The sequence below is a fragment of the Aedes aegypti genome, chromosome 3 (assembly GCF_002204515.2).
Source record: "Aedes aegypti strain LVP_AGWG chromosome 3, AaegL5.0 Primary Assembly, whole genome shotgun sequence".
Taxonomy (NCBI): Eukaryota; Metazoa; Arthropoda; class Insecta; order Diptera; family Culicidae; genus Aedes; species Aedes aegypti.
The window spans coordinates 409119995-409141404 of record NC_035109.1 but is presented as its reverse complement, the minus strand read 5'-3'; the positions used below and the strand labels follow the sequence as shown (position 1 = coordinate 409141404).

The 21410-nt window shown below is 35.2% G+C and overlaps 1 protein-coding gene and 1 long non-coding RNA gene across 9 annotated transcripts in view; both read right to left on the bottom strand.

The window, feature by feature from the left end:
* LOC5573215 (cysteine-rich motor neuron 1 protein) overlaps positions 1–21410 on the bottom strand; it is a 55335-nt gene that overhangs the window by 8118 nt on the left and 25807 nt on the right. The window contains exons 1-2 of one of the 8 annotated variants that reach the window (XR_002501105.1): positions 14581–14691; positions 12897–13175 (exon numbers count right to left, since the gene is read on the bottom strand). The exons of 3 other annotated variants lie outside the window; for them this stretch is intronic. Coding sequence is in view for 4 of the 5 variants with exons in the window: in XM_021848601.1 (XP_021704293.1) it covers positions 12897–12960 (64 nt within the window). In the remaining variant the exon portion in view is untranslated. Of the gene's footprint in view, positions 1–12896; positions 13176–14472; positions 14498–14580; positions 14713–21410 lie in introns of those variants that run through there. 4 more of the 8 variants (XM_021848601.1, XM_021848598.1, XM_021848600.1 and 1 more) reach the window with 4 other exon arrangements.
* On the bottom strand, positions 2609–3183 carry LOC5573209. Its single transcript, XR_002501106.1, has 2 exons — positions 2803–3183; positions 2609–2734 (listed from the first exon to the last, which is right to left on the bottom strand). It is a non-coding gene; the product is annotated as an uncharacterized LOC5573209 (long non-coding RNA).

The window sequence follows — 21410 nt, the reverse complement described above, 5'->3', positions numbered from 1 at the left end:
CCTCGAGATGGCTGCCCGAAAACGATCATAGTGGAGTGGAGAGAAAAAACATTCAAGCAGTGTGTGAACCGTCTGCAGCGCAACGCCTGATGGTATTGATCAGTGCTGGGACTGGTAATAGTAGTAGGCTTGAATTTCGAGAAACTCAGTACAGTAGTTCAAAAATGTGAATCTCTTCAAGTAGCCTATGTTGGGTGCATGAATTTCCTAAATCGTTAGTGTCATTGAAGGCTCTAAATGCGGGAAATAGAACATTTTTCTACAGTAATTTTGGGTTGCCTTTAGCAACGGGTGTTTTGCTATTTTCAAGGCTGTTTGCCTACAATAGCGATGGGCGTGAGTTTCACTGGCTTCGCTGACTGTGATTCGCTTTGCTTGGGTACTGTAGAATGAATTTCAGAATTTTTCTCAACCTTGGTATTGATGCTGCTGCTGCTTTGTGTTTTGGTTGATTGGCAGAATCGATGAACTGTGGTAAATAGTGGTCACAGTTCCCAAGCCGGGTTTGAACTAGTTGTAATTCTCCTTAACTATGATGGACCATTTGAGGGATGCACTGCTCAGCTTGTAGGATTTGTAAACTGAAAGTTTGCAGATTTTGATCAGAGACGAAAATTTTGAGCAACTGCAAGGTGTACTGCCCATAACTGCATATTTGTCACATTCGACATTTTTTGACAATTTCGAGTTAATACCGGGGAGATCCATCAAATGATAAATACTTTCGATCAACTCACTGAAATCTGTGAGTTTGTTCTAGAAAATCCGAAAAAAATACCAAGTTGTTTTGTCACATTGGCAATTGTAACCGCATAACAGTCACATTGAGATTATACACGAGTCCCGTAATGAAATAGCGATGAAATTTCTATCAGAATTATTTTCTGACTATTCTTCTCAAATCTGACTATTCACCCAGTATGCTATAGAAGTTGTACAAAATTTCAGCCTCAAATAAGCACTTTTGAATTCTTGGTAATTTTTAGAAGTTTTAGTTTCGTCCCATACTGACATAAAATTCTCATTTGGTATTCCATTTACTCAATGCCTTCTTTTGTCGAATGTTACAAATATGCAGTTATGGGCAGTATACTGTTCCCGGCAAACCTTGGCTTGCCACCAAGTAGGCTTTTTAAAGACGCTATGAAAAAGTCACATGAAAAGTGACAGATTAGTTTTCTCACGTTTTTAATAATTCCGGAGATTTTCCTGGACTTTTCCTTCCCACAAACATATCAAAACCTTTTATTAATGCAACGGTGAAAAAAACACGTGAGTTCATCAGCCCGTTCTCAAGCCATTTCGTGACATACAAACAGCATTCCATTTTTATTTGTATAGATAGATAGATAGAAGATATATAGATAGATTCTCAAGACTTTCAGCCGGCGTACAGTGGACTTTTTTTTGCAAAAAATGTCTTGTAAGTGTTCGTAGTTCAGTGTGGAGTATTTTTGAGATTTTGTTTTAATATGAGTCCGTTGTATAGCAGATGATTATAACCAGGTAACAAGATTTAGAGAAGATGAGGCACGCGATTTTTGCGTATAATATTTGGCAATTAAAGGTCACGTGTCGTTTAATTTTATTATTTTTGAGCAAATTTCGGGGTTTCTTATAATGTTTCTGTATCATTTTAAAGCGATTCGACGAATATTGAACGTTTTTTGCTCATTTGTGTCGTAAAACGGGTACGGGTACTATGGCGAACACTTATAAGTATTTAATATAATTTGCAATAATTAATTTTCAAATCAAATGATTGGTATCAGATACGCAGAAAATATTATTTAGCCTATTCACAAACCTTTAAATAACAAAAGTATCCTAGATGTTTACAACATCCGGAAAATCATTAAAACATCCGTACAATGGAAACAAGAAAAAACAAAATCCCCAAAGTTCATTAGTATTCTGAATTTTAATGACCCCACACCGACACTGCCATTGAGAAGTGTGATGGGTTTCCCAACTTCCTTTAATGTCATTCCTCTTTTGAATCACCACCAAGAAGTAAGTGTAATTTAGCTACGACCGACAGCATGTGAGAGCTACACGACAGAAGACTGATTTTGCTAAGCTTGGACCCAGAAACGCTCGACGTAACAGATTCGCAGCCTATGCTAAATGGAAGAGTGATGACCGAATGCATGGAATTCCAAAATGCATTATTATGCAGAACCGTGTTGGACTTCTTGCCACCTATTCTCAAGCGTAATTTTCAGGTTTTGGTGGTGGGTTGCAGTATAATTCAAAATGATTAAACTGACCACGGTCACCATTTTCTGCATTTGTATTTCAATTATTTGGATAAGTATTGTTCAACTAACTTATTTAGGGATCTTCCTTAGCCGAGTGGATAGAGTCCGCGGCTACAAAGCAAAGCCATGCTGAAGGTGTCTGGGTTCGATTCCCGGTTAGTCCAGGATCTTTTCATAATGGAAATTTCCTTGACTTCCCTGGGCATAGAGTATCATCGTACCTGCCACACGATATACAAATGCGAAATGGCAATTTAGGCAAAGAATGCTCTCAGTTAACTGTTGAAGTGCTCATTTTAGCCACATGTTTGATTATATTGATGTGTCTGGTGAAATTGAAACAACTATTGAAATATATGCAACACTTATTTATTTTACAACTGGTAATGTTTATACTTATATAATTGAAAAAAAAACAGGCTCTTATCAAAACATACTCCATGCTAAATATTAGATAACCATCTCCACGGAATCTACGGATTCAAAAAAATAATTCACATTATTCTATGGAAAAACAATTACTCATTACATGATACCCAACCTTATTTTGCGCTCTTGGAAGGCATGACACAGCGGACGCGTGATTCAGCTTCACAAATTTGTCGCTCCAAATCGAAGAATAATCCATATCCACATTGTCCCTCAATCAGCTGCCCCAAAAAGCACGTCAGGTAGCTCTGGCAAGATTCTGGATGCGGAAAGAATACGCCTTCGTTTGCACCATTTGCGCAGTTAATGTTCTCCACCTGGACTTGCGAAATGTTAACCCTAACCAGCAGGAAAATCAATACAATTACTTTGAACATTTTGACTGTAAACTCGCTGTCGTCCAACGTTTCGGAATATTGAATAGAGACTATTTAACATATAAATCACTTCATGTCTCAAGAGCGAGTACATCTTCACTGATAACTTCGAGATAACGATACACGATAATGAACGTAGAAATCGAAGGTGTACGTACAAGAATACACGTGAATGGATCCATGTAGGAACTAAAACGGAATGATAGACATAACGAGCACAGACACTTTTTGTTAAATGATTTGTAGGCAATCGTACCAAACTAAATGGGGGTAGATAATCAATTCTGGTAAATGGCATTTTTTTTAAAGCTTCAGTCAAATATACGTAATGCAGCCAAAAATCGAGAAAGGGTTTCATAATGAATAAGGTAATTTTGCATTTGAATTCGATATTTAAAAAAAGTACAAACAAATATTGGCAATATATGTTGGGAAATATAAACTACTATGCTAGCAGTACACATTACCCGACCAGTGAATGACAACAAAATCGTATCATATTTATATCAAAAATTGTAACAAATTATAATTTAGATTCATTTTTGTTAGAATCACTCTGAGTTGGTGAATGAAATGATAACAAATCTATAGGTTATAACATAATTAAAACAAAATAAAAGTTTCGTTTCATTTCTGTTAGCTGAGAAGCAGGCTTGGTTCCAGTTAATTTCACTAAAGTTTGTATCCTTTAGCAGATACGCGTATTTCGGCCTCAACTGTAAGGCCGTCTTCAGTGGCGTGTAAATAGGGTAAATACCACTGATCACCTAGTTTTTGTAGCTTATCCTACTCAGCTTTTTCTCAGCTTTCTGACGGTGAGCTGAGAATTCAAAACGAACGGTGCGCTAATGGTGAAAAACGATTTTCCAACAAATTTCAAAATAACGGCAAAATTTAAAATGGGCGCCATTTTTTTAAGCTTCAAATGAAAGCTATATCCTTGCTTTTTTATACGATGACACTAAGTTAGCAAAAGAAATATGAGACATCGCGTTGAGAAATGCCTAAACGGATAAAAATCTGATCCCCACACCATGATTTACAAATCATGAAATTCATAAATTGGTTAGGTCATGATATCAGGATCACAAATCATGGTTACTGGAGTCATAATCATGATTCCCCATAAGCGTAACATCCAGTGTGAAAACACTAAGCGGCGCACTTTGCTTCATCTCATACGTATCGATCACGCTCAATTCAAGATGACGAAGCGGTTGAGTGGTAGAGTACGTGGCTCACTATCGGAAGGTTCTTGGCTCGAATCTCAATGCTTGCTATTTTTAATTTTTTTTTATTTTGTCGATCATAAACGGATGCGCGACTCAGCATTTTTGGCATTTGAATCATGATTCCGAGCAATCAGCTACAAAAACCTAACGCGTGTTTTGCGTTACGGCAATCTGACTCATGATATCATGAGTCCAAATCATGGTGTATTTTCATAAGACGAAAACACGCTGGAATCATGATATCATGAGTCATAATCTTGTTTTTGGATTCTGATTTCTACCCGTGTAAGATTTATAAAAGGGGATTTTTCGCAAACTGTATGGCTTGCTGGCGCACGAGGGGTCCACGAATCTGAGAAAACCAAAAAGACCAGCCTTTAGTTTAAGCACAGACAAACAGACGTCACACTCCCATCGTTGTCCATCGACTACGTTTTTAACGGTTGATTCAAAAATATGGTAGGTGGCCAATCCGCCAATCGCAGCGCTCGCATCGTTTTGTTCGTGTTTGACGTTTGCTCACTACCGCCATCTGTTGGCGCGTCGGCCAAACACACTGATTTTAGTATTGGGCGTACATGTCCTCGTGACTATGAATTTGATCGAGATTTGTTCTAAGTGTTACGTCTGTTTGTCTGTGGTTTAAGCATACTCTAGCAAATAGGTGACATAAAATTGGAATTCTAACGAGGTGTGCCGATAGCGGTCTGGTTTCAGCAAGAATTGTACAAATAAGTTATCAGTCGATTTCAGTTTCATAAGACTTATTTGTTTGAAAGTAAAAACGCATTAAAGAAAGACTCCTATAGACGAAAGTTTTTATCACCTGCCAAAAGGGAAAATATTGTACTTTCATAATTTGTAAGGGTCGTCTGCGTTTTTCTTTACGCCGGAAGCTGGATTTGGAACCTTAACTACACCGCTTCCATATACCAAGAAACTTCTCCGAACTAATTATATCGCAAAAATCAACAATTTGAGCACTTCAAAAGGCACATGAAAAAATGTCTTCAAAAATTCAAAAACCGTCACAGTGATCTCAGATCTCCATTGAAAACATTTTTGCTTTGGTTTTCGAGTGACTCAAATATCCATGCAATAGGATACTTTAGGTGCATACTTTAGTCACCATTCGACGCAACTTTGATGAGTCATTGTTTAGAAAATTCCCAAAATGTAGAAAAATAATGAAGTGTGCAAATTTGTTAGAATTTAATTATCACCTTCTCATCACAGATGCATGCTTCCAAATTAGTTCATTATGATCATCCGGATCCTAAAAAGTGCGGAACACACTTAGTAGTGTAGGAAGGGGCAACGTGGGTCATGGGGCACTGACATTTTAAAACGTAATTATATTTATTTTGGTGTCATGAGAAATTTAATTAGATGACAAACGTGTAGCTGCTAGAAGGATACGTGTGAGTTTTATTGATTCTTACCGTAATCCGGGGTATCATTGATGAGCGGGGTAACATTGATCGGAATGACCCATCTCATAAAAAGTTCGCATTATCATTTATTGATGGAACATTTCCAAATCATGAATGGTGCTTCTCTTTCTTGTATTCATCAGCTGATAAAAGTGAAGATTTTTGAGAAAATTGCGTTTACCTTATGCGTAAATTTGGCAACTTTTCGAAACAATGATTTCAATGATTAAGGATGACACTACCAAACATTCATGTCTCACATAAGTTTTGTAAATGATATGAGCAAGGAAAATGCGGTTGTTACTAAAAACGGCATCGCCGAAAACGATTCCGTTGTCAAAACTTTCATAAGTATGTTCAATTAGGCAACATTACCGAATTACTGTTAAGAATGTTACTTTCCCTTAGAAATTTGCCTACCTTTAGGCGTAATCGGTGGTTCGAGATGTTTTTAATTTTAAAATAACTCAAAAAGTAAATGACTTGTTAGCATTTAGCCTTCATATTCGGCTTCAGGGGCTATGATTTTAGCAGGTAACGACATTTTCAATATTACCGAACGTTGTTTACATAGGTGATCAATGTTACCCCATATTAGCTAAATCAAAAAATCACTTAAAACATTTTTTTTAACATGCTTAAACCTTTCACAAAACAAAATAAAGTATATAGTCACGAGCTATGGGTGCCAGTACTTGTTTTAAAAATATAAAATTTGCAACTATTGCATTTTCGAACCAAATATTCAAGAAATATTCAAAAAAATGATCAATGTTTCCCCGGATTACGGTACGTTTTTTATTTGCAAAAATAATAATGGATAATCGTTCCTTAAGCGATACATTACATACACTGCCATTATACGCATAATTGTCCCATGTTACTTTTTGTGCATTTTGACTTTTTGTCATCAAACAGTTTATTTTTACGTCTAGAAAAATTTTGCCACTGTCAATTTGTCTCTAAAATATTGATTTTCTTCGCTATTTCTATAACAAAAAAAAAATCTTTTATTTTCTTGAAAGCTCATTTGAAGTGCTCAGTGCAGTGCAGACGGAAAATTAGTGCTGATTTGAATCATTCACTTATGTACCGAGAGGGTACTCAGACGGTTGCCACCGGGTGTTAAGAAAAAAGTGCGGTGCTAGTTATTTTAAAATTTCGGTGTTTTATTGTGATTTTGATGAAATCTTTTAAGTTTATGGTGAAGTTTCGACATCAAAGTATGTAATTTCTTTGGAGTGCAAGTTGGAAAGTGTTCTTGGAGATTTTAAAACCGTTCTGTATCTGGAATGGTCTCACGTCTCACAAAAAGCGTGCTGGAAGCAGACAATGCCCGAAATCGGATTAGAAGATTTGGTAAGTTTGTTCCGATGGTTCACTTTTGGATAAAGTATTTTTTGGTGTTTTTTTTTGCACCCTTTTTCAATCGGCGCGTTCGTTCCACGCGACAATATACGGTAGTAGCATTAGCACGAAAAAGATTAATTTTTGTTTTTCAATTTTGTTTAGGATATCTCTTTGCTCGTAGTTAGAACGATTTTTTTTTTTAAATTTATGCAATGACGAAAAAGAGATAGTTTTTGCTTTGAAAAAAAAAGAAACATACAAAACCTTTACCTCGGTCGTGTTTAAAACATTTTTTTATTCCTTTTAATTTAATTCCTTTTAAGTTTATGGTGAAGTTTCGACATCAAAGTATGTAATTTCTTTGGAGTGCAAGTTGGAAAGTGTTCTTGGAGATTTTAAAACCGTTCTGTATCTGGAATGGTCTCACGTCTCACAAAAAGCGTGCTGGAAGCAGACAATGCCCGAAATCGGATTAGAAGATTTGGTAAGTTTGTTCCGATTGTTCACTTTTGGATAAAGTATTTTTTGGTGTTTTATGCATTTTTTTTTTTGATCCTATGACCCTGGAGGGATCGGTTTCGCTCTTTGTTTGATAATGAGCGGATGATCTTGCATAAATCATTTTATCGGTGATTGGGTTGTAGTTGAAAGTTTCGCAAAACACTTTTAAACATAAAAATAAATAAAAAATATTCCATCTTTTGATTGCCGGCATTCAGAAGATTAAATTTCAAAACCTTAAACAACAATGCCTTGTGTCGATCGCTAGCTTTTCAGGCGAATCCTATGACCTTTTACCCCTCCCAACCTCCACCTCCGTAGCACTTATGAGGGTGTCGCTGAGTCGGTGGCCTCTCGCTAAGTAAGTGCTACATCAACATTTCCTCCCCCAATTCCAAGTTACGGTAAAGATGGGCGTGGCCGGGAATAGCGATATTCATGCTTTTAGTTGTCTTATTTAAGATTGAATCAAGGTTTACTCCCCAACCTTGTTTCTGAAAGCAGTCTGGATGAGATAATTAAAAACGAACATGAGTATTGTTAGTATCCAATCTACGAAGTATACCGTAACTACGCTAACGCTAACGCTAACGCTAACAGTTTATTTTTACGTCTAGTTTTAGAAAACACTTACCAAAGCAAGCCAAGTCAATTTGTCTCATTGTTGAATTTCCACTACTGTATTTCTACGCATAACTGTAACACTATACAATTCGCAGCGCTGATTTCGAAGCAAATACTCAGTACGTAGTTTTTAATTAACTGTTGTTTGGGAAAATCGTTTTGAATATCTTCTTACGTTGGCTTAACATCCCATGTGTAACACAACCTGTTTTTGTGTTTGTATTATCTGGATGCATTCATCATCCATGCGAGCCTGACGTCAAATTTGATTGAAATTTTCAATTTTCCGCGGTCATCGATTACAAATTCACCGTGGCAAGTGGCAAATTTGTTGACGGTTGTAAAACTTAATTTGCAATGTATCAAATATCATGATGTTGCAAACCAAGTCCAAAGAAATGTCAAATGTCTAATCGTGTGAAGATTTGTGAAGTGAATTTTAAGGTAAATTTTTACTCCGCAGAATAACCTTGAATTCTCAGATGAGTTTCTGTCAAGCCTGCAACTCAAAGTGTCTGTATAGGAATTTATTACATTTCTTTCATTTATTAAACTAGCTAACTTACTCATCCACTCTTTCTTTCACTAACTCATACATTTTCACATTATCACACATAACGTAAAAGTCTTGAGGATATACGTCCTCTACATTCGGTACAATATATACGTAAGACCGGTCATCTACAGCAGTATGCTTAGCATATATAGTCACTACTATCAGTGGGACTGTTATGCGTAGAAATTCAGAAAAAAAAACGTATTTCTAGGCATATCAGTACCACTTTGCATTTCGTAGCTAAATTTACTTTTTTTCCCATTATACAAACTCTTGACTCTAATGAACACGCTATTCTTTATACTGTTGTAAAGATTTTAATTTAATTTGTCACACACCTGGTCAATACGAGGCCTAAATGTGTTAAAATCATTAAACGCGTTTTTCTCGATAGCATATTTTGGAACATGGGACAATTATACTTATAACGGCAGTACAATCGACCTACAATTGGAAAAGGGGTAAGTTAGGTCACCTAGTTTTTGAAGCCATTTGTGTAATATTTTTACAATGTTTTATTTTCTGCCAAGTTTGGAAGCTACAAATTATTATGTAAGTTCCGTGATCCGGGGTATCATTGATCAGCGGGGTAACATTGATCGGAATGACTCATCATGTAAAAAGTTCGTATCATCATTTATTGATGAAATATTTCCAAATCATGAAGGGTGCTTCCTTTACTTATATTCATGGGCTATTGAAAGTGAACATTTTTGCGAAAATTGCGTTTACCTTACGCGTAAATTTGTCAACTTTTCGAAACAATCATTTCAATGGGTAAGGATGACACTACCGAAGATTCATGTCTCACCTTCGTTTCCGCAAACGATATGAGCAAGGAAAATGCGGTTCTTACTAAAAATGGCATCGCTGAAAACGAATCCGTTGTCAAAACTTTCATAAATATTCTCAATTAGGCAACATTAACGAATTACTTTTGAGAACATAGAAATCCCTTAGGAAATTGCTTACCTTTAGGCGTATTCCGTGGTTCGAGGTGTTTTTAATTTTAAAATAATTCAAAAAGTAAATGATTTGTAAGCGTTTGGCCTTCATATTCGGCTTCGGGGGCCATGGTTTAAGTAGGTAACGTCATTTTCAATATTACCGAACGTTGTTTACATAGGTGATCAATGTTACCCCATATCAGCTAAATCAAAAAATCGCTTAAAACATTTTTTTAAACATCCTTAATTCTTTCAAAAAGCAAAATTCAATATGTAGTCACGAGCTATGGGTGGCAGTACTTGTTTTAAAAATACAAAATTTGCAACATTTGCATTTGGAAACGGAATACTTAAGAAATATTCAAAAAATCAATGTTACCCCGGATTACGGTTCTCAGGATTTTTTTAATAAAACAAAAGTATTTTCAAAAGGATATGTCGTCATCATTATAAAAAGTCTACGGGTCTAAAAATAAATCTTCTTTTTGTCAAGTTGTTTTTTTAATCAATTTGTATGTAAAGGCTAGGTGAGTAGCGATTTGTTCAGAGAAAAACTGAATTTAACAAAGGTTGATCCATTTTACCCCTGAATTTTAAGAATATAATTTAAGCATACGTTCTGGGAACTGCTCGTCAAAAGGCGGGTATTAAAGTTTATGACTTTTCATTCCCTTATTATCACAGGTGATTAGTGTAAAAAAGGTTTTAGGAAGAGAAAAGGTCATTTCGATTTATGTATGGGAAGATATGTGGGTCTTGTTCTTGGGTGACCCATCTTGGCCCTTCTATCTTACTGAATTGGAATGTAATATTACCTTTTTTAATAAATTCAGAAAAAGTAGCTTCATTATATAGCACTGTTATAAAAAGGAAACACTTCATATCGTAGGGTAAGGACATGGAAAACCTCAATTTAATCTTATTTTTCATTTGGATTTTTTTCATTCATTTTACTAGTGATTATGTATCCAATTAGGATGCATGTTTCAGAAACTTTGAAAATGAGAGTATTTTTTCTGTAGGGGCATCCCAACTGGAACAAATCATGCTTCTCCGATAAGGGTTCTTTCAAGCACTTTTACTTAAAAAACTACCGTAATCCGGGGTAACATTGATCAGTTTTTGTTTTAATATTTATTAAAAATTCAAATTAAAAATGCAAACATTACGAGTTTTAATTTTTTTTAAACAAGTACTAGCACCCATCACTCGTGACTATGTACTTTATATGGTTATCTGAAAGATTTAAGCATGTTTAAGAAAAATGTTTTGTGGGATTTAGCTGATATGGGGTAACATAGATCACCCAATGAAACAATGGTCGGTATTATTAGAAATGTCGTTACTTAATAATATAAAGGCCAAACTTTTACAAAACATATACTTTTTAAGTTTTTTAAAAAATAAAAACACCTTGAACCGCGGTATACGCCTACAGGTAGGCAATTCCATGAGGAAATTCTACATTCTACATAGTAATTCGTCAATGTTGCTATATTGAAAATACCTATGAAAATTTTGACAACGGAATTGGTTTTGGCGATGCCATTTTTAGAAAAACCTACATTTTTCTTACTCACATCATTTGCTGAACTCATTTATGAATGTTGTGTAGCGTTATCCATAATCATGGAAATCGTTGTTTCAAAAAGTTGTAAAATTTACGCAATTTTTTAATTTTAACAAAAAGTTTTTTTTTTGCTCATGAATATAGCGTTTCAATGCTAGTAATGGACCCCTTAGTAGCTGAAATTTATTCTCGACGCTTTTCCGCAATGATATCTCAGCCGGATATACGTTTTGTGGAGTCTAACAACAAGTTCAATGTTTTTACTTTATAGTACGCCTATGAAACATACAAAATCATTCGATTTTTCCAGCGAAATATGCATTTGTAGAGCTGACGTTTCCTATTATGAACCCTCCATTTGATTCCCATGTAGGGTATTTTATGTATTTTTGACAGAGCGTTACGCGTATATAATTTCAATTTCAATTCCAATTGATTCTGCCGTAAATGTCCAAATTATATACGCGTAACGGTCTGTCCAAAATACTTTGATCACCCTAATCCGGCTCGCTGCCGACGTGCCTATTATGGACCCACCCTCTTGTGTGGTTTCATTTACAAAACTGTTCCAATATCTGTATTTATGCGTCTCAAACCAAATATTTTGCCTGAAACTGCTGACTAACAATGCAAGCGATGTTCCCCCGGTGGATTTTCATAGGAATAAGGTTGCTTTAAGTGTTAATTTTATGTTTTATGCAGGGGGTCCATAATACGCAAAGGGTCCATAACCGACATCGACTCCCTGTAAACAAGAAAGACCATGCATGCATTGAAAATATTCCATCGATAAATGATGATTCGAACTTCTTATTAGGAGGGACATTCCGATCAATGTTAGCCTGCTGATCAATGTTACCCCGGATTACGGTACCCAAAAATAGGTATTTGCTTGCAATTTGTTCCAGAAATAAAAACCGCTGGATATCTTTTTTTAATCAGTCAAAGCGTCTCAAATGAAAACAACTAACTAATTATACTTACTTTTTTATTTAGATAACGTTATACACACTTAAACGGTTTCGCCGAGAACCCAACAGCTGATATCTCGGTAATTATTTGACGATTCTCGGTAAAACTTTTACCAAGATTTCGGTAAACGTTTACCGCATCTCAAAAAATTCGGATTGCCGATATCTCGGTAAAATAAGTACCGAGATTCGGTGTTGAAAATTACCGAATTCTCAGCTGTTGGGTTCTCGGCGAAAAATTTTACTGAGGTGGGTGAAATAATTTAAGTGTGTACACCGTGAGATATACGCGCCTTTAACCGCTTCAACTAATTGGGACCCCAATAGAACTGTTTATTTTGAAAGACAGTCTTTATTTTTTTTAATTCCATGAAAAAAAATAATATTTGTACGATTATTTTTTATTTTAAGTCAACGTATATGATCCATCCAGTTCGAATCGAATGAAACGTTTTCCCAGAAATCCAAAATATGATTTGTTATTAAAGACGAAAAAATAAACAGCATCATGGGAAATTAAGTTTGGTACATGCATCAATGAATAGGTTCTGCATCTTTTCTTTTCGAAAAACTCTCGATACATTGTTTATTCTTTAATGAACTCCAGTCAATGAAACTAAAAGTGTTTACAAGACACTTAATTACCTGTCGTGGCTCCGATCAGCGGCACCAGCAATTTCAGCAGACAGATGAATATGAACCACTTCATTTCTTCGGCCTTATGTTGCGCGGTAGAAGTAACTTATATTGACGATCACGATCACATTTGGTGAGAATTCCTTCAACTCTACAGACAGTCACTGCTGTTCATTCACTGCATTCACGGTTTCGACCCGAAAATATATCGATGGGATCGGAAGCTTTGTTCATTTTCTGTTCACCTTTGAATACCAAATCTTGCATTATACTTCGAATACAGATTCACTAGATCAGTAGAAAGGGTTATTTTTTTTTTTTGCTACACATGTCTTCAAGGCTGGTAAATCTGGGAAGCGCGTTATTGTATCGTAGATGTAACCCATAGATATACGATTTTCAAGATGTTTATGTAAATAAATTTAAATATGAAACCTAGTTATTATACCGCCACAATTACAAACATCATCAGTCTTTCTCACGTATTCGTCGCAATTTAAAAAAGAAAAGCTTTGAACAGGCAAAAATTTCGCAACCAATGAAATACTTATTTCGAATGGATCAAGACTAATAAACCTTCAAGTATCGCAGTACAGTTTACGATTACAGTCTTTTCGCGAGATTGAAAATGATTACTTCACACTTACTAAAGGTGTTGGGTGACGAAGCTATGGCATACCCTACGAATGGAACGCTCAAGCAGTTGCTGCTCTACTCTGAGACTTGATGAGTTAAACAATTGTATCATATGGATAGGGACGTTGTGCTTGGTGAGCTGTTTACGTCGACAAATGATATACATATACGAGCTTACGATGCACTACGTGAATGCTTCGTTTGAGATTTACTTTTCATGTTTTGCTACCGTTGCTGAATAAAAATAACTGAACCGAAATGAAGAAAACCTAATTTATATGCCATAAATCTCCATTTCCACAGTAGTCATTATTCTATTGTTCACGATAAAACGGATGTAATATATATCTATAAGTATCACTCATGACGCTACGTTTCCAGATTACGAATAAACACCACCAGCCTCGAAGACATCGTCGAAATATACACTCGATACACATCAGTCACATCAGTTTCGTTTTCGAGATATGAAGCTTCTGAGTACACAATAACAAATAGGTTTGATTGAGGAAAAAAAATGTCCACATCAAGGTTCATGTTCTGTGTTTCTCGTTGCCAGAGAGTGATTTCACAAATCTGTTCATATTTTAAAAGTTGACATAACCGCCGCAAGCATCGCGAGGCAAAACAAGCATAAGGTTTAAACACGCTTAGCAGATGATTATTTTCGATTCTAAGGTAGTACACGAACTACGATTATTCATTCTCTTGGCATTCGATTCGAGGAATTTATTTCAGCATCTGTTGACCATCGGATCAGGAAGTTTAAGACGTCATCGTACCGAATGATTTGCTCGGCTCATTTCAATTAGATATCAGTGATTGCTCGGGAATGCGATATTACGTCGCTTGTGCCAATTTTTTGTTTATGGACAGAGAAACTCGAAAACAAACAGGCACATACAGCGATCGTTTAACCAGATATGCAATACTACTTTCGCGGACGTACGTTTATCAACTCTTAGCATCGCTCACGATTGATTAACATTCGATGTGTATTGAGGCGTAAAAAAATCACAAACAAAATTAAATATCTTTCCACCGAAACTGTTCTTACTATTTCACTAGGTTGAATTTAACCAATCCACACTGCGGAGCCCTATCCGCCTTACTAAAGCGATAATATGACACTAAATAGCTCGACTAAGTCAACCAGTCTGACGCTAACTTCGCTCTGCGCCATACACATATGGTAATCCTTAACACTAACGCGGTGCGCGCTTCACGCCATACACTTTCAAATTGTGCCCCATGCGTACATGTTGGATCAAAATGCTGTGGTAGTAAATTTGTATCGTCGGTCATATCGTAACATTGGACCCACACCAACATATTTCACGTGCTTAGGTCATCGCTTTGGTTGCAAAAAACAAGCAATGTTTACAATTCTTCGTTTGTATGAAACTGTGATTCTACATGTGGTGATATAAATTCAAATAAATTGGTATTGGTACGTTGCTACTACGATATATAAAACCAAACAGTGAGGAATGCTTTCGACTGTATTTTGTTGACTCTATTGGCTGGTAGGGTATCCGTCCTATTGTGGAGGACTTAAGCGCGGTGTTGAAATTTAAATCGTATTTCGGTGTAAAAAACCTACATATTCTAGTATTTTGCAATGTAAAGTGTTAAAACTATCCTCCTAAAATCGAACATACATTTTTTTTTTGACGAATTCTAAAGTTCTTCCTTTATCCTATTATTGCGGTATACCAAAAATCATATATTTTATTACATTTAAATCTACACAATGTTCAAACCTTGAAGTTATTGATCCCTTCATGTTAATGACACTGCTCGGTACTGTCAGTTTGCGTGACTTTGGACACATATAAAAAGAAAACTATTTCATTACTTTATGTCAAGATTCGGAAACAAATCAACACATCCGAATTTCGGTTTCGTCTCCTCTTCTGTCGTAGTAGGACAATGTTAATGTAAATAGACAAGGTTCTTCTATCTGAGACTAGTCGCTAAATACGAAATGAATTTGTTGACTTAACTAAAAGGCATCAATTAGATTTTTCACTAACTTTTACCAATCGAATGCAATTTTGGAAGATTGCTGCCCAGCGAACATCTTGTATCATAATAATGTTTCAACACATTTTTGGCATGTGTACCTATTTTCAATCAGTTTTCATAATTTTTCGGTAAAACAATGTGTTTATTTGAAATATATTTGTGAATAAGAGAAACTACAGAGTAAAGAAAACAGAAATATTTTGTTTAAATGAATAAATGTAACAATAACAATAACAAAACAATATTTTTGCAATTCCGTTGCAAATCAATCAACTTTTCATTGAGAAGTTGATCAACAAAACGGCCTACTTTTCCTACTGAAAAAAACAATGCTGAAACTCAGTACTGTTTTGGTAGGCATCAACCGAACAACCCATTCTCTTCATGTTATTTGTGCTTAATTGCACGGCGTGCGAGTCGAGACGAGTCGTTCTCACCTCGGGTGATGTGAGGCGACTAATGTTAATCCAATGGGAGCGAGTCGACAAGTGTCCTTCATTCGACATGCCGAATAAGCATAATTGCATATTATGGATACGACAGAAATAAGGACAACATTTTTTTTAAATATGTTTTTTCTCAATCTCCAAGCGTCGCGACTAATATTTGAATTGTGCGCTGTGTTCATAAACTTCGTAATAATGCAGCGCCACACATGTCATTATGACAGTTATGTCGGGAACGAGTCACACGTCGCGTGTCCCACACGCGCGTTCCGATTTGGTGGGCGCGCGACAATATGTTTCTAAATGCGTTGTGTGATCTGATTCCGACAGGGGCTGTCCATTAACCACGTGATCAGTTTTTTGGGATTCCAGGCCACCCCCCTCCATCCTCGTGGTCATTTGTCCATACACAAATTTATAAAATTCGTATGGACCGTGATCATTGGCCAGACCCTCCCTCTCCTCATGAATGAGCATGTAATTTATGGACGACCCCACACAGGCTGGCGATTCTGATTTGGAATCGAATAGTCCAACATTTGTGCTGTGCTGTCTTACCTGATATCGGTGGGAGCGTAAAAACTTATTCATGGGTAGAGGTAATACTGTATCACAGCCTACGTGATTGAAAAATACTGAATTGATACTACGCAAGGGTGCCAATGAAAATCGATTTTTTGAATTTCAAAAAATGGTAGTGCTCAAAAGTTTTGTCTCCTCGAAAAAAGTCTTTTTTTTTGAAAAAATCGACCTTTTGGGACTTAGTAAATTTTTGAGTTGGGGGTATGAATTGAATTTGAAATGAACGATTTGAATTTAATTGCTGAGAAATTCAAGGCAATAATATTGAAACATATCCTATATCATTGTTGGCCACTGAAAGCATATTATATGTGATATTTCATTAGGGTGGTTCATTTACTTTCCATTAGGGTGGTCCTTTTTGTTAAAAAATAAAAAATATAAAAAATAGAATTTTAATTGAATATTGAAGACAATAGTATTGGAACATCTCTCTGTTAAATGTAGAAACATGTGGTATTTTATTAGGGTGGTTCACTTATTTTCCATTAGGGTGGGCCTTTCTGTCGAAAAATCATAATTTGAATGGGATATTAAAAACAATAGTATTTTATCACCTCTTTCATCATCGTAGGGCATTTCCTTCATTAGATTCGTGATATTTTATTAGGGTGGCTCACTTATTTTCCATTGGTGTTTGCCGAAAATAAAAAAAAAATCAAGAAATTTTAAATTCGATCCTTTTTTTTAGCACAATAGTATTTTAACACCTCTTTTATAATCGAACACCGCTTTTATTTCGAAGAAAATTTTAGGGGAAATACGGAAGGAAATTCCAAAGGAAATTCCGAAGGAAATTCCAGAGGAAATTCCAGAGGAAATTCCGAAGGAAATTCCAGAGGAAACGAAAATTATAGAGGAACTTCCGAAGAAAATTCCAAAGGAAACGCCGAAGAAAATTCCGTAGAAAACTGCAATGATAAATTATAATAGAAACTCTGCTCAAAATTCCGAAGGAAATTCCATATGAAATTAAGAAGGAAATTCCATAGGAAACTCAGAAGGAAATTCCTCAGAAAATTCCAAAGGAAATTCCATATGAAATTCCGAATTAAATCCTAAGGGAAATTCCGAAGGGAGCTGCAAAAGAAATTCCATAGAAAATTCCGAATGAAATTTCAAAGGAAATTCCGAAGGATACTCCGAAGGAAAGTCCAAGTGGGATTAAAAAAATTCCGTAAGGAATTCCAAAGAAATTCCGAAGGAAAATCCAAGACAAATTTCGAAGGAAATTTTCAAAATAATTCTGTAGGTATTCCGAACAAAATTTCAAAGGAAATTCCGAAATAATTTTCAAATCCAGAGGAATTTCCGATTCCAGAGGAAATTCCGCAGGAAATTCCAGAGGAAATTCCGAAGGAAATTCCAGGGGAAATTCGGAAGGAAATTTCAGAGGAAACGAAAATTATAGAGGAACTTTCGAAAAAACTCCAAAGGAAACGCCGAAAAAAATTCCGTAGAAAACTGCAATTATAAATTATATTAGAAACTTTGCACAAAATTCAGAAGGAAATTCCATATAAAATTGGAAGGAAATTCCACAGGAAATTCAGAAGGAAATTCCTCAGAAAATTTCAAAGAAAATTCCAAATTAAATTCCGAATTTAATCCTTAGGGAAATTCCGAGGGGGCTGCAAAAGAAATTCCAAAGCAAACTCCAAAGTAATTCCAAAGGATAATCCGAAGGAAACTTGAAAGGACATTTTGGAAGAAATTCCAAAATTAATTCCTATGAAAATTTCAAAAGAAATTCCGAAGGAAGTTCCTAAAGAAATTCCATAGAAATTTCCGAATGAAATTCCAATGTCAATTCCAAAGGAAACTCCGAAGGAAAGTCCAAGAGGGATTAAAAAAAAAAATTCAAGGTAATGCTGTAGATATGCCGAAGAAAATTCCAAAGAAAATTCCGAAATAATTTCAAAGCTTCAAAAGAAATTCCAAATGAAATACCGAATCAAATTTAGCATGAAGCTCCAAAAGGAATTCCAAAGGAAACTCCAGAAGAAATTCCGAAGCAAATAGCAAAGTAAATTTCGACGAAAATAACGTAGAAAATTCCAAATCAAATCCTGAAGGTAGTTCCAAAATAAATTCCAAAGCAAATCCCGAAAGAAATTCCAAAGCAAATTCAAAAGGAAATTCCATAAAAATATATCCGAATGGATTTTTGAAGGATATTCCGAAGCAAATTCCAAAGAAAACTCGGACAAAAATTGCGCAGAAATTTCCATATGAAATTCCGAAGCCAGCTCTAAAAGAAATTACAAAGGAAATTCCATAAGAAATTTCAAAGGAACTTCCGAAGCGAATTCCAAAGGAAATTCCGAAGAAAATTTTGAAGAACTGAAGATGTAAATTCCGAAAGTAATTCCAAAGAAATCCAAAATAACTTCCTGAAGCAACTTACTGAAAGAAATTCCAAAGGAAATTCTGAAGTAAATGAGATATGAAGTTCTAAAGAATACAAAGGAATTTTAAAGGATACTCCTACAAAAATTCCGAAAAAACAATTCGAAGGTAATTCCAAAGTAAATTCCGAGAAAATTCAACGGAAATTCCAATGAAAATTACGTAAAACAGTCCAAAGGAAAATTCCGTAAAAAATTCCAATCAAAACTTCTAAATAAAATTCCGAAATCTCCATAGGAAATTCCAAAGGTTATTCCAAAGGAAATTCCGAGGAAACTCTATAACAAATTTGGAAGTAAACTTCAAACGAAATTCCGAAAGAAATTTCAAAGAGAATTTTGAAGGATACTCCTAAGGAAATTTCGACGGACACTCCAAAGTTAATTCCGAAGGAAACTAAAAAAAATCCAACGGAATTTTCGAAGCAAATTTCAGATGAAATTCTGACGAGAATTGCGTAGAAAATTCCAAAGGAAATTCCGAAAAAAAATCCAAAAGAAATTCCAATGAAAATTCCAAAGGAAAATCCAAAAAAAACCTTAAAAAATTCCATAAAAAAATTCAAAGCAAATTCCAAATGAAATCCAAAAAAGAATTTCTAAGGAAATTTCGAAGAAAAAATCACAGCTCCAAAATAAATTCCAAAGGAAACTTCAATGGAAACTTTCAAAATATAAGGGAAATCCCGAAAAAAAAAAACTGAATAAAATTCTAAAACAAATTCTGAAGCACATTCCAAAGAACATTCCCACGACAATTCTGAAAAATATCCAAAGCATATTCAAAAGCGAAGTTCTATGAAAATTTCAAAGAAAATTCCAAAGCAAATCCCGAAGCAAATTCCAATGAAAAAAGGAAGTTAAAAGGAAATTTCGTAGAAAATTTCTAAGGAATTTTCTATGGAATATCCAAAGCAAATTTGTAAGGAAATTCTCAACAAAAAAAAACTCTGTAGAAATTCCAAAGAAAATTGTAAATGAAATTTCTAGGGATATTCCGAATTAAATTTCAAAGGTCCAAAAGAAATCCCTAATGAAATATGTTAACAGTGTCCTACGATGATGTCGCATATCAAATGGAACTAGAGGTGCATGAATTCAGAGGAATTTAAAGCCTCTCTAAACAAAATTGAAGACAATGGCCTACGATTATAAAAGAGGTGTTAAAATACTATTGTTTTTAATATCCCATTCAAATTATGAGTTTTCGACAGAAAGGCCCACCCTAATGGAAAATAAGTGAACCACCCTAGTAAAATACCACATATTAAATGTAGAAAATGGCTTACGATAATGTGAGAGATGTTCCAATACTATTGTCTTCAATATTCAATTACAATTCTATTTTTAATTTTTTTTTAATTTTTTAACAAAAAGGACCACCCTAATGGAAAGTAAACGAACCACCCTAATGAAATATCACATATAATATGCTTTCAGTGGCCAACAATGATATGGGTCACTGCACAAAAAACTTCCTCTCTCTTTTACTCTTACATAAAATTTGTAAACAACAAGGCCAGTAAACGTCAACATCCCATACAAAATCAAAACATTGCTGAGCCCTATAGGATATGTTTCAATACTATTGCCTTGAATTTCTCAGCAATTGAATTCAAATCGTTCATTTCAAATTCAATTCACTCCCCCAACTCAAAAAAGTCCCAAAAAGTCGATTTTTTCAAAAAAAAAAAATTTCCAAATAACACCAGATCTCGACGTTTCATGCATTTCTAAGACATCTGGCATCAAAAAAAAAAATTCGATTTCGGAAATTTCATGTCCCCCGTATTTGGAGATTTTTCATGGGTCAAAAAAGCCAAACTTTGACCGCTTTGGGGGTCCACTTAATGAAGTCCGATTGAGCTCAAATTTTGCATGGGGACTTTTTTCGAGGAGACAAAACTTTTGAGCACTACCATTTTTTGAAATTCGATGACAAAATTTTTCCCATACATTCCATTGGCACCCTACTAAGCATGGATGTGTGCCCATGTGGGTTCTCTAGAAATGTTTGTTTGTGCTTTTAGAGTTCATCCAGCTGAAATTGCATTTTTCGAAATAGCAAAAAATGTTGTAGGCAACTCGTTGCAAAACTCGATTTTTTCAACACTCGTTGTATTTATCCAACTCGGCGAGCCACGTTGGATAAATGTACAACTCGTACAAAATCATCATTTTGCAACTTGTTGCCTAAATAACTATTCTAGCAATTACATTTAAAATTACTATTGACATTTCGAATCTTTGAATGTTATTTACAGATACCGCAATAATAGACAAAAAGCTATTTTCTTTGTCCTATTATTACAGTACAGTGCGATTCCGTTTTTGGCAACAAAGTCGAAATTTTCATTTGTTAAAAACGGAACCATGCAAAAATCGGAACCCATTTTTTATTTTATTTTTCAATAATTGATTTA